This window comes from Nesoenas mayeri, assembly GCF_963082525.1.
Source record: "Nesoenas mayeri genome assembly, chromosome: 8".
NCBI classification, from domain to species: Eukaryota; Metazoa; Chordata; class Aves; order Columbiformes; family Columbidae; genus Nesoenas; species Nesoenas mayeri.
In genome coordinates this window covers 28,324,442-28,349,733 of record NC_137554.1, presented here as the reverse complement: position 1 = coordinate 28,349,733, position 25,292 = coordinate 28,324,442, and the positions used below count along the sequence as shown (strand labels likewise).

At 52.6% G+C, this 25,292-nt stretch overlaps 1 protein-coding gene across 1 annotated transcript in view; it reads left to right on the top strand.

Annotated features, from left to right (window-relative positions):
* Positions 1-25,292, top strand: part of CACNA1E (calcium voltage-gated channel subunit alpha1 E) — a gene marked incomplete at its 3' end in the record, with an annotated part of 90,070 nt that overhangs the window by 3,819 nt on the left and 60,959 nt on the right. Inside the window, exons 2-6 of the mRNA XM_080348579.1 lie at positions 4,653-4,758; positions 5,196-5,335; positions 15,258-15,361; positions 16,204-16,356; positions 16,886-17,067. Coding sequence (XP_080204705.1) covers positions 4,653-4,758; positions 5,196-5,335; positions 15,258-15,361; positions 16,204-16,356; positions 16,886-17,067 — 685 coding nt within the window. The remainder of the gene's footprint in view (positions 1-4,652; positions 4,759-5,195; positions 5,336-15,257; positions 15,362-16,203; positions 16,357-16,885; positions 17,068-25,292) is intronic.

The following is a 25,292-nucleotide window of genomic DNA, read 5'->3' as shown; positions in this document are numbered from 1 at the left end:
GAAAAAAAAAAAAAGGAGAGGAGAGAGATTCGATTTCCAGTTTTTAAGCGCATGGTGAGGTGGGGGAGAAGGAGATACTTCTCCACGGAGCTGTTTGCACGTGGCAGCCAGGAACCCACATACCTACAGCAGAAGCTCTGCCCTGACTGGTTCCTGGTGGCACCACCTTTGGTTTAGCCCCTAACAGAGACTGGACCACCATATTTTGGGGTCACAAGCAGCACAGTCTGTGGTTGTGGGGTTTAGGCAGGCTGAGCACCTTGCCTGCATGCTCCCTGCATCATCAGTGACTTGTCCCTCTGGACATCACTTTCTGTCCACCCCAGCAAAGCACAGATGGGCTGGGAGTGCTGGGTGGCAGGGTGCAGGCATGGGGACAACCCCAAGGGCCACAGCTCTACAACTACTTGATGACACTGGATGGCCTTATCTGCTAGGGGAAGATCCTGCGCTTGGGGACAAGGTTCTGTAGGGCTGGGGAACCTCAGAGTTGATTTAGGACTGCTCATGGTCTTGGCTCTATTTGGCATTTTGAGTTTCTCTTGGGAAATAGCATTGGAGAGGAGGCACTTGCTTTCCTAGTGGAGTGTGGAGCTGAGAAGAAGGGTGTCAGGACATCCTTGGGGATGTTGAAGAGGTGGGTCTTTGCTCCTGTCGTGCCCTGGGTGGACATGGCATGGGAAGGTCTGTGTAGGGTCAGGCAGCTGTGGTGGGGTTGGGACCAGCGAGATGAAGTCCACAGATGTAGGAGCTGAAGCTCTCTCTTGTTGATACCTGGGGAGCAGGGAAAGCCCCTCAGTGCAGCAGGTCCTGGGGGAAGCCTGGGGAGTGGTAGGAAATGGAGACTTGAATTTCTAAGAGATGCTGGAGCTGGGCTGGGTGATGCAGGCAGGGCAAGGGGTTAAATCACTTCTGCCATTTTTGCTGGCCCTCTGCAGTAGGCTTCACCAAGAGCCCTTTCAGAGATGCCCACATGGCCTCACTCCTCTGGCTCTTCTGCTCCTTCCCCACCTGCGTGCCCAGGAGTGGGGCAAGGCGCGGTCACCAAAGTGGAGAGATGGAGGGGGCTTCTCTGCAGCTCCCAGCCCTTGCCCGCAACTGGGGAGGGATTTATCTCGCACCCAGCCTCCTTGGGAGGTTACATCAACATGCCATCAGCATCATAAATCCAACTTTGGTGTTTAGAGCTGGACGCACTCCCTGTGTTAGCAATATAGATGTTCTGGGTGGGCTGTTTTTGGCTCCTGGTTGGGGAGGGTGGTGAAGAGGAGGGTCACAGCTAGAAGCAGAAATCCACCAGTGGCTGGACATCTCCTTGGTGTGCTCCTTGCCAGCCTCCTGCCAGGCCCACCAAGGAGCTCCAGCTCCAAGCATGGGGTTAGCCTGCAGTGCCTGCTGCATGTGGGCTTGGGCATGGATCTGGGGAGGGGCCCACATGGTCTGGGGGCACCTTCCCCACCTCAAACGCACCAGGAGGGAAGCATGGAGCTGCAGGTATGGTTTGCACTGGGATCGGCCGAGTTGCTAAGGAAACAAGTCAACGGTGCATGGGAGAGAGCGTTGGGTAAAGGAGATAAATCAATAAGAAAAACCTATTTTTGTTGGCTCCCTAATGATCCTCCAGGAGAAGCCAGACGAAGGAGGAGGGGAAGGCTGAAGGGAGATGAGGTTTTATTACTGGACTTGGAGGGAGGCGAGTGCTGCTCTGCATTTTGGGTGGCTGGGAGGTTGTGTAATTAGACATCTAATGAGCAAAGGAAACAAAGGAATGATGGAGCATTGTCCAGTAGGCTCCAGCCCTGAGCTGGGAGGATGCTTGCTTGGCCGAAGTGAAGTATGAGGGTAAAATTTCTCCCCATTCAGCCAGATGTTCCTGCTGTCCCTTGGGGAGGCTTTTCTTACCTGTGGCCTCTTAAAACCTGGCACAGCTGAAGCTCCAGGGACTTGTTTCCATGGGGTTCATGCCTTATAGCTCTCGCCCAGCTCCAGAGGCCATAACCCAGGCTTGGGTCCTTGGAAAAATGGGTCAGTGGGGTCCGGAGAGTCATTTTTGGCAGCGACCTCGTGCTTAGGGCAGCGATTGCCCTGTTTTCGTAGAATTGATGTCTGCTGACCCACATGCCAGGCGCTCGCTGGAGGAGGAGTGGGGATGTGGCCCCGTGCTGGGGCTGTGACAGGTGTGCATTGTCCTTGCCCTGTTGAGCCGGATGTTAGAGCCAGCAGGGATATATAGGGGCGAGCTAAGCCGTGAGAGGTGGTCCTGAGCACCCAGCTGCTGTCGGGCAGGGGTCCCATGCTGCTGGCTTTGGAGAAGTTGGGTTTTACCCACTCTGGGTGTTTCCCCCCAAGGGACTCATGTCCTCCCTCAGGAGCGAGGAGGTGGTGGTAGATGCCCAGGATGCTCAGGAGGATTAACTGTGCAGGGATGGATAGACGGACTCGCTGCGCTGTTGCCACACTTCTCATCTAGGCAAATGTGCCTAGCGCCTGGGGAGCTGGCTGCGCTGCCCCACTAACACGCTGTTTTCTTTTCAGCCTGCGCTAATTGCTTGCAGACTTTCAGGAAAATGAAACAAAAAGACCCCAAATAGGCTGTCGGCTCAGAGCCAAGTGCCGCAGTCTCTGTATGAGCTGAAGTGTGTGGCCAGAGGTGGGGATCAAGGAACGTATGTGGCTTTTGCAGGAGGCATGTGATGAAAACCTCACTTGTGTGAAGCCTCAGAGGGAAACTTTTGGTGTCTGGCTTCTCCCGGAGCACAGGGAGCTGCTTACGATTCACACCGAGGTCCGAGCCCACAGCAGCGAGCTCTGCAGCCGTCTGTCTTTTGGTTTGCCTTTAACTTAGCAACCATTAATTTCCCTGAGTGGCCTTTTAAATACCTTGGCTGGATCTTTCCTGGCTCTTCTCCTTGCTGGGCTAAATACATCTAAGCTCCCACCGGCTCTCCAGGGACCCGCTCTGATGCCCGGCGCTGCTCCTATCTTGCCCAGGTGCCGCAGTGTGCATGGGGTTGCTGTTGCTGGGATCACTTAATGGTTTCCAGTTTGCCATGCTTATGGCCAGCACTGGGATGTTTTCTCTTGCCCATGGGCTCAGGGCCACTGATTTAAAGTATCTTGCTGTATTCGGTGCCTTTGTCAGCCAGAAGGCAAGATTACAAAAGAGGAAATCATCCCTTTTCCCAGGGGTGATGGTGTGGGCATTCCGTACCTTCTGGGCTGAGCGGTGTGAATGTGAAGACACTGGATCTGGAGAAGCCTGGTGAGGTGGGAAAGGGCTCAGCTGGCTCGGGATGGTGGGAGTGTGAATGATTTCTTTATGTGAAAATCCATCCCAGGTGGGATCACATCCCCTTTCCACAGACATGAGCCTTGGGAAGGTGACAGACCTCTCCTGAGGTGGCCACTGATGGCAGTGGTGACAGTAATGTAGCTGTTGGGTTTTTGGCACGGAGTGGAGAAGGGGTGTGCTGCCTGCTAATGAATCTCACCTAATTTTGTTGTTGAGGACAACAGGGCTTTTGTTGCAATGATGTGGTAAAGATGGATGGGAGGTCAGAAAGGTGTGGCCGTCCTGTCATTTGGAAGCGCTTTGTTTTTGAGGCTGGGTGGTGGGCCAGGCGGGGGGGAGATCTGCACCCCCTCCTCACTGCTGGCGGCCTCTGTGAATGAAAAGGCAGAAGGGAGCTGAGTTTGTGGAGCTTTTCTGGGTGTCAGCCTGCTCTTTCCTCCACCTCCCATCCCCACTCAGCTCCTCAGATACTCCATAGGGAGTTGCCACCCTTCCTGAACTGAAGCTCAGACCCAGATGCCATCAGTGTCTTGAGTTGCGAGTGCTCAGCCTGGTGCTCTGCAGCTCCCAGTGCAGCCTGGGCTCACCCTGCCACCTGTGGGGAGCTTGGCAAGGGACCCTCATTTCCCAGGGCATGTCTACTATGCCAGCATGGGGCAGGTTGGGACCCCATAGAATCATAGAATGGTTTGGGTTGGAAGGGACCCTCAAAGGTCATCTAGTCCAACTCCATGCCATGATGTCTCCCAGGACCTGCCAGGAATGCCCCATCCTCTTCGGGCCATGCAGATGGTTCCTCCCAGGTACCTGGGCTGCTGATAGCCTTTGACACCCCCTGCTTCAAGCCCCATCTCCCACTGCTTCATGATGGAAGAGAGAAGGCAAGCAGCAGGGCCACGGCATCGCAGTGACATGCAGTGCTGGGGAGAGCCTCTGATACTACCAGAGACCATCCCATCCCTTTTCCAAATGAAGCCCAGCCTGGCCAAAGCCCGGCTGTCCACCTTCATACTCATGTTCATCTCTGGGCTCCCACCACAAGCAACATCTCTTTCCCAAGAGAGTTCACAGCCCAGCAAAGACTGTTGGTTAATGTCCCATGAGCTTGGGAAGGAGGTGATGAGGCTCAGCAGGTCTTCAGTGAGGAAGGTCTTGTATGGGGCTCTCAGTTCTCTTGTTACCCCACTCATTTCCAAACAGCACCAAGGTGGACTTCACCCTTCTGAAGGTGAAAGCTGTGTGTGTGCATGTTCCTGTGGTTGTGAAGGCTAATGAGCAGGTGAAACAAGGGGCGGTCAGGGGTGGGCTGGAAGGCTGGGGACATCACCCACTTTTTCTCTGCTCCTTAACTCCCCTCCACTCCCTTCGAATACATGATCCTGGCGACCATCATTGCCAACTGCATCGTGCTGGCCCTCGAGCAGCACCTCCCCGAGGATGACAAGACGCCTATGTCACGGAGATTAGTAAGTACCCCACATCTCTCCTTCTGTACCCCATGTCAGGGGGTCTGGTGGTTCAGCAGGGGCACCAGCCAAAGGGAGCCACCCCATCCTACCAGTGAATTCCTGCTCGTTTTGGGGTGGTAGAGCAGGAGGTTTCCTCCAGGACCAGCTCCTCCAGCCTTCCTGTGGCTGCTGTCACATACTTTCTCCACAGGAAGGACTCAGGAAGGTTTCAGCCCCTTAAAAAGTGGGGTGCAGAATTGAGACAGTGCTACTTGAGTAGGTTATAGCCCCACTTTTTGTTCCCAAGGTTGATGCTGGCTGAGAAAGGGCTGGGAAAACTGCCGAAGGAGAGGATGGGGCTGGGGAAGGTGGGATGGGACATGAGTCAGGTCACTGTGAAATGGCTGCTGCTGCATTTGCCTCCTCTCACTGTGTCATTGTTTCCTCTCTGGCAGGAGAAGACAGAGCCCTACTTCATCGGGATTTTCTGCTTCGAGGCTGGGATTAAGATTGTGGCTCTGGGGTTTGTTTTCCACAAGGGCTCATACCTGCGCAATGGCTGGAACGTCATGGACTTCATCGTGGTCCTCAGCGGGTGAGTTGGGTGGCACAGGGCCGTTGGTGTGGTTGGGCAGTCGGGGGCTTGTCCCAGTGGGGACACAAGCTCCAGATGCGGGGCAGGGTACTGTTTTGATGTTGATGGTGGTGTTCATCACAATCTCTGTGCTGGAGGCTCCTGAGTTGGCTTTGCTGTGGGCAGTTGGTGGTGGAACATAACTCCCTATCAGGCGAGGAGGGCTGGCTCTGAAGGCATCACATCTAGCTTTCCTCAGCTGGTAACTTAGTGCCTGTCACCCACCTGGGTATGCGGTGAGGTGAAGATGAGGTAGGAGCATGGCGTGAGAAGCAATTGGACATGGTCTGGGAGAGGTTTTGGTCAAATGGTGCAAGAGGAGGGAGAAAAATCTCTTCTTGCATTCCCAAGCACTTTCCAGCCTTGGCCCGGTGCTGGGAGTTTGGGAATGAGGTCTGTCTGGTGCTGCATGCCCAGGTGACGCTCACTCAGCGTCCCAGCGTGCAGCAGTGATGCTGGGGGTGGTGGCACACGGAGCTTCACGGGTGCTGATTGTGTGACTGGTGGTGTCACCTGCCGGGGATGTGGCCCAGATTTGAGTCTTGCTTGTGGTGTGATGGGCTCTGCTGGTGACATAGAAATGAGCAGAGACATTTGGGCTTGTGTTAGCCAACACTGGCAATCAGCTTGAGCAGAAGGTCCCCAGGGTGAGCCCCCTGGACCCTTTGCTGTGTGGAGGGCAGGTGGGTGCCTGCAGCCATCAAGTGATCCTGAGGAAAGAGGGTGCCTGAATTGTGGCCATTTCTTTTTATGTGCCGATAGAAACCCCATGTTCAGAGGAGCTGGTTTGATGTGGACAAATAGATGGTACCTGTGGATCTCTGAGCGCTTTATGAGCTCTGGGTGTAGATCAGCTGCAAGGCTGGCCAGGGAAACCGAGGCACGTGAGCCAGGTGAGATACCTGGGGTCTCTACTGAATTGCTTGCTGTGGAGTCCTGTCTTTTGGCTTGCAGGGTGGCGGCATCATGTGGGACATGGCACACATTTGGGTGTTTGGAGGAGGAAGGGGAATGCTGAGGCTGGTGCTGTCAGGGATGTGCCTGTCTGTGGTGGAATGGTGTGGGTTGGGACCATGCTTGAGAGAAGGCTTGAGGAGAATGTGACCAGGAACGTTTTGATGGCCTCGCTGTGAGGTGGGACCCTGTGTGCCTGTTCTGACAGGGTGACTTGGGGTGCTGCTGGTGGGTGATGCTTCTCAGTGGGCAGCAAACAAGCTGCCCATGGATGGTGCAGCCATCGCAGGGGATGCTGCTGCCCCTTCTGCATCTCCAAAGGGATTCTTTGGGGAATACTCAGTGCTGTGGGGTGAGCGGCTGGGCAGAGCTCCTGGGCTGGGCAAAAGGTGGCCACATCCCTGCTCACATCTCTGGGGACAGCGTGGGACACGTGTCACCCCTGTTAGCAGTGAGGGCAGACGTCCCAGCCTCGCGGTGCTGGACAGAAGGTGGGCAGGTGGCTGGGAAATGCTCATCGGCCACCTCCTGGCCTGGGCATCCTCTGGGGCCAGGGCCAAGAGGAAGCACTGGGCTGGGAGCGGGGATTCGCCACGGACCCCTCCCTGCCCTCCGCAGCTCTGGGCGAGCTGAGTGTAACCGAGCCGGTGCTGAGTCAGCGTTCGGCAATTACTCACTCACAGAAGCCTCGCCAGCTCCGTTCAATGCCTCGCTGGGCCTCGTGCCAAGGAATCGATTGTCCGTGAAGGGCTGTTAGTGCTGTGCCGTCTGCCCTGCTGAGGGGTGCCCGGTTCCCCCTGACGCTGCCGGTGACGATGTGCAGCCCCCTGGGGTCTGCTTCGCCACTGTCACCCCCCTCGCATCCTGAGGTTTGCTCCAGCAGGATGAAACCCTCTCCAAGAACTGCCCGGCTACCTGCCGGTTTTGCCCCAGCAGGCCCAGCACCCAATGGTGTGGACTGTTGTGAATTCTGTTATATGATGGGTGAAGGAGAAAACCTGCAGATTTTCATCCTGGACCAGTTTTGGGGACGATTGGGTCACTGGGGGATGAGCTGGACCAAGTCATAGGCTCCTCTGTGCTGCTCAGCTCTTGCTTTTGCTGTGCAGTGCTGGCAAAGCCATGGTTGTGCCTCCCTTGCAAGAAACTCTTGCCTGTTTGATCTGCTGAATTATCGGCAAATTTCTTCAGCAAATAATCCTCGGCTGGCAAATGACTTGCAAACAGCTTGCGGGAGAGGGTTTGCACTTGGCGCTTCTCGCTGTGTAGGTTGTGTAAGGCGGGTGGTGAAGTCTGCACGGGGAACGTGTGCGGGGGACCAACGGGTTTGGGATTATCTTTGCAGACTAAAACTCTACTCTTGATTAATAAGTGAGTGTCTGGGCAGAGACTGTTGAGCTTGGGAGATTTAATGGTCATTGGCATCTTGTTGTGACTTAGCAAGAAGCAGTGGCTGTGGTGGAGGGGATGTTGCCAGCATCAGAGGTGTAGGGATGCGCTGACTGTTTGGGATGCTGACGTATCCCATGATGATGGACCAGAGAGGATATCCACGTGAGCAGAACCCACCCCAGGATCCATCCTAGAGGGACCCAGCATCACCTTCACTGCCCCTTGTCCCTCCAAGGGTGACACAGGGTATTACTCTTCCTTACTGGACTTATTTTTTGCCACATATCTGATAGGAGAGATGCTTAATGCACATGACATCGTGGTCCTGGACACCGTATTGGGGTTTCCATGAGCAATGGGATATCCTGAGCACGTTCTCCTTGGTGTAAATTAGCCTGACAAGGGGCTGCTGCTGTGAGCAGCCTCCTGGGACCCTGTGCAGGAATGGATGGCACTGACTTGAGTTCAACTGGTGTTTGCTTCTTGTGTCAATAAATCCAGGGTTTTTTTCATCTCGGTGGAAATCAACGCCCACCTAAAACTCCCTGATGCCAAAGCTTCCACTGGGGAACTAATAGTCACATTTGTAAAGCCGCTCTGTTTATAACCTGTGGTTTCCAAATCATCATTGCTGCCTGAAAAAAAACCAGCCTGTTCTCCCCCAGCTAAAAATATTTTTTCCTCCAAAAATGTGCATGAAATACCTTCACTCGTTCTGAGGCAGAGCCGGGGAGGGGAACGTCTGTGTTTCCCCTGGGATTTGGGGATGCTCGCCTTGCCCGTGCATGAGCCAGACCTGGCCAGGTGCTGAAGCTGGACTCGTGACCTGCTCAATGCAGCATGTCCTGGACGAAAAGAAGGGGAAAACTGCTCAGAAATGGTCAGAAAGGGCAGTGGGAGCTTGGTGACCTCTTAATCAGTGGTCCCAAGAGGTTGAAGAACCTGCAGCCACCAGCAACTGGAGCATCAGCTGTAACGCATAGAGACCAAGGACACCACAGCAGCCAACCTTATCCTATGCTATATTTGATGGTGCTTATGGAGAAAGAAGGGTTAAATTCCCTCTGCTAATATCCAGGTGGGTGTGTGCTTCAGGCACTCCAATGCCTGAGCATCATAGCACCTTGCTGACTTTTTTTTTCTAATGCAGTTGCAGCGGTAATACAATAACAGGTTACGTGAGAGGTGAAGGGGTGGGGGAACACTTCTAACAATGAGAAAAAAGCAAAATGGAACTCAAAACGCCCTTGTGAAGCAGCTGCTGTAAAACCTGGATAAATACACCAGGGTTGCTAAAAGGAAAAGCCGGTGTTGGGGTTTTTTGGGGGGTTTAGTAAAAATCACTACACCTGGATGCCTTTGATGAAGTGCTTGGGCACTGCGGTTTTCGCTTGGGGATTTTGTGGGGTGGAGTGTGGCCAAGGGAAGGCAGGAATGAACAATCACTGGCAGTGCTTGCCATTCCTGTAGCAAACCTGGAGCTTACCAGAGGGGTACCAGCCTGTGCTGGTGGAGGAAAGCCTGGCTCTGCAAGCCATGATGGAGCATGGGGACAAGGAGGGCAGGCTGGCTTGTTGCTCATTGTGGTGCTGCCTGGATTTTGGGATGACCATCCTGGAAAGCACTCTGTGCCCTTTTTGCAATTCACATGAGCTCCCCCATGGCAGAGACGAGGATGCTTTGCCCTCTGTAATTCAGTTCACCTCGTGCAACCCAAATTCTGCTTGTCTTAGGTGGTCATTTTGTTCTAAGAGGTCCAGAGATGGAGGCAGAGGGGTCCTTGAATGGGTGCTGACAGAAGCTCTGTGCAGGAGCATTAATATGCTGCATCCTCTCTTGATTTGGGGTGCCAGTCCCCAACAGTGTGCTTGGCACCCTGTGTGTGTGAGAGAGCACATATGTAGAATAATAGAATAGTTTGGTTTGGAAGCACCTTCAAAGCTCATCCAGTGCCACCCCTGCCATGAGCAGGGACATCTTTACTAGCTCAGGTGGCTCAGAGCTCCAGCCAGCATGGCCTGGGATATCTCAAGGGATAGGGCATCCACCACCTCTCTGGGCAACCTGGACCAAGGTCTCACCACCCTCATCATAAAAAATGTACACAACCCGATGTCTGCTCTATCTCCTACCCCCTTCCCAGCTCTTTCCTTCCAGGACAATTAGTAGAGTGTTCAGTCTTTCGTTTGGATGAATAATTAATTCACTAGCTTTGTGAATGATTCATGTGCCATATGCCATGGTGTTGGGACGTGCCTGACATCGGCACCTTGTACCAGGGTGGGTGACAAGGGAAAAGACTTTGCACTGCTGGGATGGGTGGTGGGGGAGGGATGTGGGGTAAAGCCTTGGCCAAGCTGCGATATCCCCACATGCCATTTCTTTGTGCTGCCACAGACCTTGCTCTGGGAGAGGAGTTGTGGGGTAAAAGCCTGGCTTTGGAGGAAGGGGAAAGGGCTATTTTCTACCACGTTCTCATGTGGGGAGATGGTATCACCCAGGCTTGGGTGTCAGTATCCCCAGGGTCTTGGACCTGTCCTTTGGCGTCAGTTCAGCCAACTCCTGCCATGCCATTTGGTGGTGTGTGCTGTATTTCTCTTTGGAGGAATGGCTCTCAAACCTCCTGGTGATGGCTTTAGGTTTCCACCACGTCCCGTTTGTGCAAACGCAGTTTCACTAGCATCTCTTCCCCCTGCCAAATCCCGCATCCACCGAGCAGCATTGCAGGGGCTGGAGGCAGGAGGGGCTTGCAGAGGGGATGCTCCATTGTGTGCCAAATCCTGGGGGCTTCTTCAGGAAGAGGTTGCCTTGGGGGATCACTTTGTCCCCCAGATCAAAGGCTGGTGAAGGCAGGTTTTCTGTTTGCAGGGAGTCGTTGGTGCCTGGGTTCAGGTCTTTCAAAGCTGCCAGGAAAGATGGGATCAGCAGCTTTGCAGCAGTGCAATCCACTTGTGTCACGGCCCCGAAACCTAGAAAAGAACAAGCAAAGATGAGGGAGGCTTTGAGGTTGCTCTCAACTGTGCCAAGGGCAGAACTTGGGCATGGTGTCCCTGTCCCCTGGCATCCCCAAAGCAGGACCACTGTCCTGTGCTGGGGCATCCTCAGGGTGGATAACCTGATCCCGCTGGCTCTGCCTTGAGCAGGGTTTGGACCCAAGAGCCTGAAGTCCATCCTGCTACTCATGATGCTGCCTGCAGAGAGGGCAGGGATTGATTCACCAGCAGAAAAGGGCAAGAATGGGGTAAATTCATCAGGTAACTCACTTTCTGTGAGCCGTTTGACCAGTGTATTAATTATGAAGTAGTCTCCCTCATAGACTCAGGTGGCAGTGCAGCCCTTCAGGGGCCTTTCCACTTAATTATAAATATTAATTCGTGTGTCAGCCAGCCAGCCAGCACCCTCCCTGCCCCAGATTTTGAGCTGAGATTAGTCTGTCTCAACTGGTACCCACCGCACCATGGAGCTGCCCTTTACTGGGACAGCTTGTCTGTCTCTGCAGTGATCCCTGACAGAAACTGTCACAGGATGCTCAGTTTGGGGTCGGAGGGGATGAATTGAGTGTTGATCTGGTCATTTGGGGGTTCAGCCTTTGCTTGGGGGACCTGATGCGAAGCCCTTTGCAGCATTCCCCAAGCTGTGTGTGGTGTCCTCAAGGGCCGAGGCTTCAGGGCTGCTGGTGGGATGGTGGGGACGGGAGCGGGTGTGATGCTCAGCCCCTAGCACAGGCAACAGCCGCACGGTGAGTGCTGTAGTGTGTGATAGTGCCCGAATTTGTTGCTGGTTCTATGCTAGTAAAAGGGCTTTGTGTGGGCAGAGCCATCCAGCATCGCTCATGGTTTATTCTGCTGAACTCCAAACAGCAGAGAGTCATTTAAAATGTGATTATTATTTTTTTTTGGCCCCCTGGGAGAAGAAATCCATAGGTGCAGGTCTTCAGCTGGAGGCGAGGGCGTGCGCTTTGCTCAGCTGCTGCGAGCTGGAGCGGTGCCGAGGGCTGAGCATCGCTCCGAGGGCTGAGCGCATCGCTCCGCCGGCAGCCCCAGAGCCTGCAGGTGCAGCGTGCCCGGCGGGAGCTCGCCCTTCGCTCCACAGCCTGTAAATAAAGAAAATAATATAATCATCTTGGTTGCAAACACAAAGCATCGGATTTTTTTTCCTCCCCAAAACTGTGTTTTTGTCTGACGGTGATTGCTCACTATTCAATTATACTTTGGGGATTAGCATATATTTCCCATCCTGCCTCCTCTCTCATTTGCATTCTTCCAATAGCTCCTCTCTGCTCTTTTCTCCACCTGAAGTCTCTTCCTCCTTTCCTCTGAAGAAGTAAAACTAACCCCTTTGCCTGGGTGACCTATAAAAACGCCTTCACTTTTTTTTTTTTCTTCTTCTTTTTTTTCTCCAGTACATATGATGAAAAGCATGAGATCATTGGGATTTTTATAGCCCAATCTGGCAGCTTTTTCAAATAACTTGGATGGTGAGATGTAATTTTAGTTTGGGTCCTTGCCTAAAAATAAGGAATAATTATTAGCACATCAGACGTGGATATTGTAAGTGTTCGAAAAGGGTTTAAATTGTTCTACAGATACCGGAGCTGCCGCCCTGTGTCAGCACAAAGGTCTGTCACAGCCCCAGTCTCATCTTTATGCTGTGCATCCCCAAGAGCTATAAGAAACCTTAGTGTGTGTCAATAAATAAATCCAAAATGGGTCGTGCTGGCTGATACAGGTGGCTCCCTGAGAGAAAGAGGGAAAAAAAAGGCATGTTCAGAGGGTTAATAAGCAATTAACAGGTGAGATGCTAATGTCCTGGCTCATGGCAGGGGGCTGGAGTAGATGACCTTTGAAGGTCCCTTCCAACCCAGCCTGTTCTGTGATTCTATGAAAGCAGGAGAGTGTGTTTTGAGCACTGTATTTATTATTAGTGGTAACATGGTGGTGGCTTCTGCGTGTATGAGCAAAGTCTGGCTATCGGGGATAGGTGATGTCTGTTATTTAGAGCCACCGAAGGGCTTGGGAAAGGCAGATGGAAGCCAGGTTCATGTGCCTGGAAGCTCGCTTGGCTTTTTCCAGCCACCTCCATGGGTCTAACAAAATATCCCACAGCTGCTCAGACCCTGCTTGGAGGCTCCAGGTGCATCTACCCTCACTGGGAGCCACAGCTGTGCCGGCAAAAGGATGCACAGGCACTTATTTCGTAGCAGGGGTGTCACGTTTTTGTCGTCAGTCGGTAGACAGGTCTGCAGCACAACCCACTTCACTCTGGTGATCTGTCCAAATGCCCCTTCTGAAAGAGCTCGTGATGTCCCTCATCCCCCAGTGAGGACAAGGAGCACGTCACCTTGCCACAGAGGAGTCCCATTCTTAGTAGCTAATTTAGAGCGCAGGGAAATTGTGCCCTGAAATCACCCGAACCTTGCCTGCAGGTTTGGCGTGACGGCTCCCGAGCCCTTAGAATGAATCTGGGTTGGCGGAGGACTTTTTGCAGCCAGGGCCCTCTGCTTCTGGTCCTGCCCTGGGGAGGAGATGTGTGGTGTGGTGGGGCTGGGGATGCTGATGGCTCTACCTCCATCACTCCACCTGGCTTGTAGGACCACGGCTCATGGTAGGAGAGAGCTGTTAAACCACTCTGCTGCCAGGAGCTTACCATCTGGGCTTTTCATGGTGCTCGACTTATGTGATTAAGCTCTGGGGCTGGAGCCCATGTCCAGCCCAGAACCATCCTTGGTCTCCTGGAGATGCTTCTCACTCTCTGCAACTGCCTGAAAGGAGGTTGGAGCATGGAGAGTGTTGGTCTCTTCTCCCAGGTATCAAGCGATACGATCAGAGAAAATGATCTTAAGTTGCGCCAGGGGAGGTTTAGATTGGATATTGGGAACACTTTATTCCCGGAAAGAGCTGTTGGGCTTTGGAACAGGCTGCCCAGAGCAGTGGTGGAGTCACCATCCCTGGAGGGGTTTAAAAGACGCATAGATGAGGTTCTCATGGACGTGGTTTAGTGCCAGTGTTGGGTTGTGGTTGGACTCGATCTTGAGGGTCTCTTCCATCCACGATGATTCTATGATTCTATGCTCAACCCCAGCTGGAGTCAGCAAACGCCTTTCCCCCATCGCTTTGGAAGGCTGGTTGGACATTAGGAGCAAAAGCTGAAGGAGGGTCTCAGTTTCTCCAATGCAGAATCTGGCATAGTGTGTCCTCTACGCTGGTGTTTTGGGGAGCACTGGGTTACCCTGTCTTTCTTGACAGCTTACACGAAAGAGATGAAAGCGCCCGTGCTCTTCTCTCTCCCACATGCTGCCGAGTAGCCGTGCTTTATCGTATGTATTGATTTTGATCTTACAACCAATTTAACAATGCAGTTCTTCTGTGAGTGCTCCTGACTTAATTAAGTCTCTTCTGTGCTTTCACATCAGCCCAGTGTGTGTACCTGGGACTGGTCACGGGCTGGGGCACAGGGACTGTGCCAAAAGGGAAAATGCCAGCTCCATATATATATCTATATCTTCATATATATCAGGGATAAGCAGCCTGATACTCGGGGAGATGTGGGTGATGCTGAGGCCAGGTTTTGCAGCTGAGCCCTTGCCCCGGGAGGAAGAAGAGGCTTGGAGAAGGAGTTGAAACAACCTGATTTGCTAATGTGAGAGCATTTCGGCTGCCGGGGTATCCTAGGAAACCCAGCCGCCTTTCTGGAGGGGCAGGTCGGTACCTGCTGTACCTCAGGGAGAAGGGGAGAGAAAGAGTGCTAATTGCTTAGCACGCCAGAGAGCTGCTCTGGCCTGTAATTAGATGAATTAGTGGAACAATGACCCAATTTCCTTTGTTTTTTTGGATAGCTGCAAACAACCTGGAGGTTGCTGCCTCCCTCTGTCCCGCTCTCCTCCCCATCCCCTCCTCTTCCATCCCCTGATCCTCCTTCTTGCCCAGCACCTGGTGACCGAGCCCAGGTGCCACGAGTTCTGGCACCATCGTCTGTGCTCCCACAGCTCTGCCAGCATCCCTGAGACGCGCTATTTCCACTGCTGGACTCGCTGTGCGCCAGCTCGCTTCTGCCCCAGTTTGTTTCCCAGAGATAGGATTGAAAAAATCTTTGCATTTTAAGAGAAAACCTCTGGAGTCCTTCCTTGTGCCTGCCAGTTGCCTTCCAAGGTCATAAAACTTTCATTACTATAGATTTTTGAATGCACGTGAGGTTCTCGCCTCCTTCTCGGCAATCCCAGAGGTGAGACTCTGAGGAAGCTCCATGTGTGGAAGAAGCCAGGGCAGCTGGTGGCTGGAGGTGCTGCCAGGGAAGCATGGGTGACCATCAGGGGAGTGACCCCTATCTCTGGGGGCGCCATCTCTGGTCCATGTGCCTTCTGCCTGGACAGGAATTTAAACCCACACAACTGTGATGAGCACTATGTCTGCAGCGCTGACTGTACATCATGGATGTCATCCTGGCCCACGGGGAACAGCGATGGGGTCTACCAGGGCTGGGTGGCTTTGACTGAGGACTCTGCCCGGGGTGACTCTCCTCTCTCCTTGTCTACCTACAGCATCCTCGCCACCGCTGGGACACACTTCAACACCCACGTGGACCTGCGGACGCTGCGGGCCGTGCGTGTGCTCAGACCTCTGAAGCTTGTCTCAGGCATTCCCAGTAAGTTGAATGCTCCTGGTTCTCCTCTCAGAGTGTCCACATCTATCCCTGATGTCCTTCAGAACGAGAAAGGTCCTCATGCCACCTCGGAGATGTAGGGTGCAATCAGGGAAGAGGAGGATGAACCTCCCCATGTAGTGGGGATCATACACACCACCTTTCCAGCCACCCATTGGGTAGCCTGCAGGGTGGAGGACTGTAGGATGTCAGCATTTGGTGTCCCCAAGTGGCATTTCCCCCCATCCATCCTGCTCTCTGCTGGCACAAAGCTGGGCTCAGCATCTCGCCAGGGCCTGCCAGCGGCTCCGCTTCCCTGGCCATAAGGCGGTAGGTGGATCCTTTAAGGACTGAGGTTTATTCAGGGGAGATTTCAGGTTTTTTTGCAAGATTTTGTCTGCTAGTACAAGGATAAATAAACAAACTAGGCTGCTGCTGGCATCAGTTCTCCTGTCCCTCTTGCCCTGGGCACCAGCTGGGTGATGTGCTGGATCTGTGCCTTGGGGACAGAGCTGCATGGGCTACCAAGCCCAGGTGGGACAGTGGTGGGCAGGACACCAGAGCGGGGACTTGATGAGTGTCTCACCACAAGGCAGAGACAGAAATAAACCCTACTGGAGTCTTGCCCTGCAGCCTGGCCCTCGCTGCTCCCCTGGGACCATGCTGTCCTCTGTGGTCCTCAGCTGGCCAAAGGGATGCTCCAGGCTGTGCTGGCCTCTTGTGTCTGTCTGGCTGTCCGTCCTCTCTGCTCCCTGTTCTCTTCAAGTCAGATGTGGGATGGATGTGCCCCAGGCAGGGGGTTTGCATCACCATGCGGAGCTGTGCTCTTTCTTTTTCCCTCCCAGGCCTGCAGATTGTGCTCAAATCCATCATGAAGGCCATGGTGCCTCTCCTCCAGATCGGCTTGCTCCTCTTTTTTGCTATCCTCATGTTTGCCATCATCGGCCTGGAGTTTTACAGCGGGAAACTGCATCGAGCCTGCTACACAAACAATTCAGGTAGGGAGAAGGGCTCTGCACCCACACCACATCCCACGGGTGGGAAACAGCCAGGGCAAGTGCATGTTGCTGTTGTGGGAAACCCTGGGCATAGAATCATAGAATAATTTTGGTTGAAAAAGACCTTCAAGACCACTGAGTCCAACCATTAACCCAACATTGGCACTAAACCATGTCTCTGAGAACCTCATCTATGAGTCTGTTCAACCCCTCCAGGGATGTTGACTCCACCACTTCTCTGGGCAGCCTGTTCCAATGCCCAACAACCATTTCTATGAAATAATTTTTCCAAATACCAATCTAAATCCCCCATGGCACAACTTGAGGCCGTTTCCTCTTGTCCTATCACTTGTTACTTGGGAGAAGAAACCAACACCCTCCATGCTACAACCTCCTTTCAGGTAGTTATAGAGAGCAAGAAGGTACCCACTCAGCCTCCTGTTCTCCAAGCTTGTATTTGATTCCCCTCACCTGTCCCCTGCCTCTCACTTACCTCTGCCTTCTTTCCATCTTTGCTGTGTGCTCACAGGTGAACTAGAGGAGCTGGACCCCCCCCATCCATGCGGGGTGCAGGGTTGTCCCCCAGGCTATGAGTGCCGGGAGTGGATTGGTCCCAACGACGGGATCACGCAGTTCGACAACATCCTCTTTGCTGTGCTGACCGTCTTCCAGTGCATCACCATGGAAGGGTGGACCACAGTCCTGTACAATGTGAGTAGTGCTGCTCAAAGGGCTCTTTGGGAGATGAGGTTGGGATTGAGGAGCTGGAAACAAGTATTTCTTGTGTCCTGGAAACCTGTGAGATGCTGAGTTTCCTTTGTGATGGAATTGTGGTCAGTCCATCCCATTTGAGCAGGAGATGAGGAATGAAGATGTGTGTGTGTTACATGTTTTGCTCTGTAAGAGCAGACGGGGTTTCTAGGCAATGTGCATCCACTGTCTCTGCGGAGCAGGCAATGGATGAGCCTGCATCCCTGCAACAGGCTTGGGGAGCCCCAGAGCTGGGCTCTGACCCCATCTCCAGGGCAGGGGCAGTGTTTCAGTGTCCAACAGGGAGCTGAGACCTTTGGTGTTTGTGCTGCAAATGTCTGTTGTTGCTGATGAAGCTGATTCCTGTGGTTTGCAGCTGCTTGAAGCTGCTGATGCTCGAGCCCTTGGGGTGCGCAAGCAGCGACTTGGGGGCAAAGCTGGAAGCAGGAAAAAAAGCTACAGGCAATCACAAAGTGCGATATCATTGTGGGTGATTGGCTGTATATGTACGTTTTAGTTTATGGGCTAGAAGCAACTGTGCCAGTTCTGTTCCCAGCCTAATTTCAGCATCAATTTTGGTGTCATTGCACCGGGAATGTTTTTATACCCTGGTTCCCATAACGCCTGGAGATTTGCAGAGTGGCATTGCTCTGCGGGAGGCAAATCAGATGCCTTGTGATGGGAAAACATGCTTCCATAGTTAGTTCATTGTGAGCTGAAAGGCTGATTTTTAACCTCAGGCAAAGGCACCGCGCTGCTAGCATTGAGGTCCTGCTCCTGCTCAGTCCATCCCAGGGTCCTTCTGGGGGTGCTGGGTGATGTGTGGTGAGCAGACGGACTGTGAAACCCAGGCTGGCACAGAAAGCGGGGAGTTCATGGCAAGGGGTTGACCTTGCTGTGAGGATTTGGTTTACTTCTTCCTAAAGGAGATGGCAGTGTCTGGATCTGGCTGCTTTGGTGGGGAAATCGGGCAGAATTGAGCCACCTGGGAGTTCAGACCCAAAAAAGACGATTTCTTGACTGCTTCTGGTGCATCAGTGAGATTAGAGCCTTGACTACAGCTGCTAAATCAGGGGCTCTCTGGGTCACTTGGGGAGCCACAGCCCCAGTATCTGAATTTTTTCCCAGCACCAGTCGCAATGCTGGGCAGACACACTCTGTCACCGTGTCCCCAGGGGCCAGGACCATATGGTGCCTCCCTTTCCCGCTCTTCTGCAGAGAACCACCTATTACTTGCCTATAATGGAAAGGATTAGGGACCTTCCTTGGCTTTTAATTGAATGAGAATTGGGACCTTGGTTTAGTAAAATGCTGCTGATTCACTTTGGGAGGCGGTGAGGGATGGACGCAGTTCCCAGCACTGTCTTACGGCACCTCCTGCCCTCCTCAGAGTCTCACAGGGTGCCTCGAGGTTACAAAGGCTATAGGTGCTTGGTCCTTTTGCTGCTTGAAGGCAGCAAAATGTTTGGGGTTTTTGTTTTTGTTGTTGGTTTTAGTAGAAAGAAAATAACAGTGAAGCATACGCATGAGGGATGCAGTCCCTGGGAGGATGCTGGAGGAGAGCTGGGCAAGGGTGGGAAGCCAATGGGATGCTCTGCTGTCACCTTTATCGCTCTGAGCAGCAAACCAGAGCAGGCTCCTGGTGCAAACCAGCATGGACCTTATGCCCCAGGCTTGGGGTAGACTCTCTGCTTTCCCATCAGAGTAAAGCAATGGGAGGCTGCGTCCTTGCAGGTTAATGCTATGGAGTAGAGGGACATCTCAGGAAAACCACTTTAGCAACCTCTCAAAGAAATTGCTTACTTTAATATTCCCCTGTGTAAATGTATGGTGACTTTTAAGATCCATTTTTCCACAATTTTACTGGGTCTAGAAGCGTGGCTTAAAGAATTCGTCAACAGCATCATGAAAAGTGAATTGGCCCTGTGATACTTTCCACATGTGTTATTTCATGGGTGTGCTTGGCATTCACCTTGTTTTCATCAACCTTGCCTGTGTGAAATGCTGTCTCAGTAGGCAGAAATCACAGTATGGGTTTAAAAAAAAAAGGGAAAAGTCTCAAATTGTGGGGTGTTATGGCTTTTCCAGCTCCCATCCCTGCGAGCCTGAAGGACTTTAATTTCTTTTAAAGGGAAGTTTTGGCTTTGTGGCTCCCCTGGCTACCTCTGTGGTCCAAAATAGGGACAAAGGGGTGTGTGTGTGTGTGTATATATATATACATTAATGTATTTTTTTTTCTTCTACTGGAGCAGATGCCCCTTCCCTGGGCTGGCTCAAGACCAAACCTGATTTCTATAGGGACCCAAGGATAAAACAAAGCTGACAAAGAGGTCACTGCCCTACTTCTCTGGTTCTGGAGGCATGGGGTGGGGGGTGGGTTGCAGTTTTGTCATTAAACAGTCCTGTTGGGCTGTGGGAAGGGGTGACAGGGCTCTGCGGGGAGAGGGGGCATCCCGATCCTGGTGTTGTGGCCCCAGTAAATTGCCCAGAGTCGTAGCAACCTGCAGATAGGTTTGCACTGCGCTGCAGTGACAACCAAGCTGCAGCTTGGGCATGCAAAGAGTTGACTTGACTTTGCACAGGACCACAGCTGTTGGCAAAGATAGGTGACATTTGCCTCCTGAGCACGTGCATTAAAGCAGCACTGGAACAGAATCATGGAATCACAGAATCATTTTGGTTGCAAGAGACGCTCAAGAGCATCAAATCCAACCGTTAGCCTAATGCTGGCACTAACCCATGTCCCTAAGAACCTCATCTCTGCATCTGTTCCACCCCTCCAGGGATGGTGACTCCACCACTGCCCTGGGCAGCCTTTTCCAATGCCTGACAGCACTTTCCGGGAAGAGATTTTTCCTGATATCTGATCTAAAATCGTATCCAGGCTGCTAATTAAAAATGCATGGCAAGGATTAACAGGAGCTAACTGGCCACAGTTATTTGCTATAAACCTGAAAACCCTCTTGTGGCACAAGGGATTGGGACTACAGGGAAGCAGGTGGGCAAAAAGCTACAGGGAGCCTTAGAAGATGGCTGAGCGTTGGGACCCTTCTGGGTGCTTTTGCAGTGGGAGAATATTTGCAGGAGGAAAGAGAATCAAATTCTTGGTCGCTTCCAAAATAGCTACCAAAATGCAGCGGTTGTGGGCAGATCTGTGTGCCGTAGCCTCAGGGTGTGCAGGTCTTGCAGCCTGCGCGAAGCTGAACAGCTGCTTGCAAACAGCCCGGCGGCTGCAAAGACGTTTTGGTGGGGTGCGAAGCGCGAGCGGTGCGTACGGAGCCCGGCAGCAGGGACTGTAAGAGCGGCTGTAAAACCTGAGCTGCCGCAAGGAGAAGCAGGTTTGCGGTGAGCGTGACTCAACCAGCACATGCTTCCCGCACGCCCGAGGTGCTGTGGCCAGGGGGATGCGAGAGGGGACACCCTGCAGGAGCACTGGAGCCTGGCAGTGCCCTGGTGTTTGTGATCTTCTCTAAACGTGGGGTGAGAAAGGGATGAAATGAATCTCGCAACATTTCACCAGCACGGGAATGGGTTTTCAAAAGTTGGTTTGGGCTGGTTTTGACCGTGAAGCACCAAACCTGAGATCTTCCTAAGCCTATTTTTTAAATGTGTTGAAACATCCATCCTTTTTGATATGTGGACTGTTCAGGCAGCCCTGATTTGGGGCACTGGGAAAGGGAGATGTGTTAAATCACTGTCTGTGCTGGATCGAAGATGGGTGCGAGGCTCAGCTGTCCTGCTGCCTGCCAGCTCCCCAGCTGCATTAGTTGAAAGGCTGTATAGGGGTTCAGAGGGGGAACCTGTTGCAGAGCAGTTATGGGGACAGACTTGTTAGAAGGGCCTGTTATCACAGTTCAAAGAGTGGTGGTTTAAAACTAAAAAGGAGAGATTCAGGTTAGACATGAGGAAGAAATTTGTTACGCAGAGGGTGTTGAAACACTGGCCCAGGTTGCCCAGAGAGGTGGTGGATGCCCCATCCCTGGAGACATCCCAGGCCAGGCTGGATGGGGCTCTGAGCAACCTGAGCTGGTGAAGATGTCCCATGGATTGGATGAGTTTTGGAGGTCCCTTCCAACCCAAACCATTCTGTGATTCAGTGATTCTATTTTTCTATGCATATGTACAAAGTCGTGCATGGCTTTTTGGTATAAACTCCTGGGGTGTCACGATTGTCCCTTGGGATGCTCAGCTGCTCTCACTGAAATACCTGTGATGGGAGCGGTGTGACTGGGACCTGAGCATTGCACAGGTATGGGTGTATTTCTCCTCTTGCTTTTTGGAGGTTGAGGACAGAGACTCAATGAAAGAAGGGTTTGCTCACACCCAGAGATGAGCTAGGAAAAACCTCCCAGAGCCTCAGTGCTTCCAGGAGCTGATGCAGCTCCTTTGGACATTGGTGCCTGTCCCCTGGGTCCCTGGTCCCCAGGCAAGGGCAGTAGCAGCACCATCCATGTGCTGAGCATCGTAGGGACTCTGCAGTGATGGCCAGTGATGCAAAGACCCCCAAAACCAGCAGCTGCCCTGACACCAGGGTGGTGGGCAGAGCACTGGAGCCGCTCAGTGCAGCAGTGGTACCTTGGCTGGATGCTGAGCCTGCCCTGCTGCTCCTTTGGGCACGGTGGAGGCTGAAACTGGGAGCACAATGGGTAACTGATTCCCAGCAAGGAGTGGTGCTGGCTGGAGATGATCTCTAGGGAGAGAGGCTGGAGAGTGGCGATGGGAGGGATGGCAAAAAAAGGGAAACGACTTTGCTTTTTTAGCCCTCTCCGCCCTGGGGCGATGCCAGACGCTCAAGCCAGAATGCTTGCGAAGGGAAAAGGGGTCCCATCTTGCGTGTTTTAAATTAAAACGCAACACACACACGCAGAACATCCTGTTAGGGAGGTATGAAAATTTAATCAACACCCAGTGCTTTTAGCAGCTTGGGAGCAAGTACAGATCTGAATGCTATTCCTGGTGGCTCCTGGCTTTGTGGGTGAAGTGGGGTGTGCTAGGGGAGGGACGGAGGCTGCCAAAAAATCCCCAGCACTTGTGGCATCACAGGACAGAGCCCCTTCGTGCTTCGTCCTCCAAAATGAAACGGAAGCGTTTAAAATACAATTAAGTCAGCGAGGACTTCAGAGAGGAGACTTCAGGTTCCACCCCAAAGGTTTGAAATCTTCCAAACTTTTAATGAAACAAGCTGTTTTTTCTTTTCCCCAAATGGCTCCTGTTGGTGCCCGAGCCGGCAGCTCGTGTGCTGCCAGCCGTGGGTGCTGGCACCCATCCCCGGGCACGTGTGTGGCAGCCAGCCCGCTTCACCCTCTTCTCCCTTGGGAAAAAATGGCTTTTTCTCCGCACTCAGCAAAGCCAGACCCTCACCAGCTTGCCAAATGTTCCTGCTATTTTTTTTTTTAATCCCTTTTCCCTCTCTGTGTATGTGTGTGCTGAAATGACACAGCAAGAAACAAACTGTGTCTGCTGGAGCCCCAGCTTTGCAGGCAATGTTCTGTCGAAAAATCTCCCTGCCCACACTCTCCTCCCTGCCTGCCTGCACGGGAAAGTCTCGCTCCTAAACTGTCTGCCGACAGGAATGGGGGTGCTGAGGGGCTGGTGGGGGCACCGATGCTCCAGCACCAATGTTCTGGCACTGCCCAACATCTCCGAGCTCAGGGAAAAGAGGTGACAGGGGGTCTTGGTCCTGCTTGGCCCCTGTTGCTCATCTTTGTTAAGCCTGCGGTCTCTAATTTCATATAGCAGATTTGGCTCTGGAAATTATGTCAGCAAGGCTTTGCAAAGCTGTTTCCACATCTTCGTGTTGGCATGTGTGCTGCTCAGCATCAGGGCTGGATTGGGGAGAGTTTTGGGGGGGTTCTTGACTGAGGTCTCACTGGTCTGTTGCTGAAGAGCATCACAGCCGGAGCTGGGGGTGTTCCCACATCTAGAAAATGTGTGATGAGGCTCAAGGTGCCTCCCTGGGCTTGCAGTATGCTTGGAACAAAGCAAGGATCCAGCCTGGCAATCGCTAAGTTGAAAAGACACCCCAAAACTGATCCCGTGGAAAGGAGGCAGTGCCCAGGCTCCAGGTCCAGCCGGAGAGGCAGAGCCTCTGGCACGTGTCTGAGCCCGATGATGGGAATCTGTACGAGGTGTGGGTTTGGGAGCAGAGGTGGGGACAGCTAGGGGATCATGGTGAGGGGTGGCTGGAGGGAGAGGAGGAGGTGAAGGCACACATGGGGTCAGGGGCTGTAGATCGATGCTGGGGCATTTGGGTGTGAATTCTTGGTGGAGCAGAGGAGAATAGAGCAATAATTGGTCCCTGTGCCCATATCAAATGCTTTGAAAACACATTTTTTTTTTTTTAGCAATGCATTTTTTGCATTTCATTTAGAAAACAGAAAAATGAAATATATTGTGTGGGTTTTTGGTTTTTTTTTTTTTTTTTCCCTGTTTTGCCACTTGTTCCGCTTCCCTGCACACACGCACAGACACAAGCATGCCTGTGCACCCCGAGGCAGCGAAAAGGCAGCGCCGCAGGCAGGGCATGGGGCAGGAGCCTCATCTGTGGCAGTATGCATCCCGCCATGGGCAGCCCCTGGCCCTGCCGAGGAAATGTTCCAATTTCCTCATTAACCTGATTTGGAAAAGCAAAGCATTTTCATTCAAATCTTGTCCAGCGTCGGGGTCACTGACGGATACCAGGCAGGGCTGGCAGGGAGTGAAGCATGGCCCTGCACGCAGGAGATCAAATTACTGCTATCAAAGGGAAAAAAAGAGATCTGTTACTGGGCTGGGGAGAGCAGCAGCGGGTGTCAGGGTCTTGAGGGAAATGGTTAGGCCAGGGAATCTGCTGTAAGGAGTGTTCTGTTGTTTATTTTATTTTATTAATTTATTTTATTTTTATTTCTATTGTTATTGTTTTTTATGTTGTTGTTATTTTATTTTACTTATTATTTATTATTTTATTATTTTTTATTCTATTTTTTACATTTTTGCTGGGATATGGAGATTTTGAGGCTGTTCCTGCTGGCCTGTATTTCTCAGCTGCATGCACCCACAGTTTGCAGGGGGGAGTGGGTTGGGGGCTACACACTGATGCTGGGAGGATGGCATCAGCCCTGCTGGGGACACAGTGGGTGTCACAACCAGGTAAAGACCATCGGGAGGATCCAGCTCTCCGTGGGGTGGGAGATCCCTGGCAGAGAACCATGATGGGACCACCCATGCCACTGGAGGTCCTGTGGATTTCCCTCCTCCTTCCCCGTAGCTCAGCTCTGCTGTATTCCCCAAGCACATCACCACCAGTTGCACACAGTAATTAATGTATATTACCCCAATCTAATAATGTATTGTTTTGGTCTGGATTCAAACAGAAGCCACAGAGGCTCTCTCCTCATGCAGATGGATTTTGAGAGGGGACTTGACCATGTATGGGCGGTTGATGTTGGTCAGGCTGGTCATGGAGGTCCCCAGGAGACATCTCCTGCTGGGAAGCGGCAAAAAGCTCCCCTTCTCTCCAGGGAAAGACTGAAGTGGGAGCCCAGCCCTGCTACCAGACACTGGAGAAACAGCCAGGGTGGATTGCTGTGTGAACGAAGTCCAGCAGCTCCCCTCATCCTGCTGCTGCCAGATGAGTTGGGTGCCAACAGCCCCAATCTCCAGTCTCCCTCCCCAAGCTGGTGGGCAATGTGTGGCCATTAAAGCACCCTGCACAGGCAGAACATGCTCTCTGTTTATTTTAGGAGTGAGAGGAGAGGTAGGAGAGACTGAATTTATGTTGTGTGTGTGTTTGTTTTTTTTCCTTTTCCCCCCTTCCCCTATAGCAAAGAACTCTCAAAGTTTCCCATGTGAGCGCAGCCCGAGGGAGGGTACGTGTGGGCTGCGAGCCTTGTGCTTTGCATTTGGCTTGGGTATATATTTAGATTTCTTTAGATTTCTGGCCCCCCGAGTGAGACCTGCTTTTGCAGCTCCCTGTGCCTTTTCCTGCCCTTTGGAAAAAAAATAAAAATAAAAAAAATAAAATATATATACAACACAAGAGCTGCCAAAAGAATAACGCCATGCTGGGGGTTGAGAAGCAGGAGCCAGTGGGGGCTCCTTTGCTGGGTGGGGACCTGCCGTGCTGGCTCTGTTACCCCACGAGGTTCCTGTTCCCACGCTTTGGTGGTGTCATTTATAGGCTTGGGGGCTTTGCTGGCAGCGGGGAC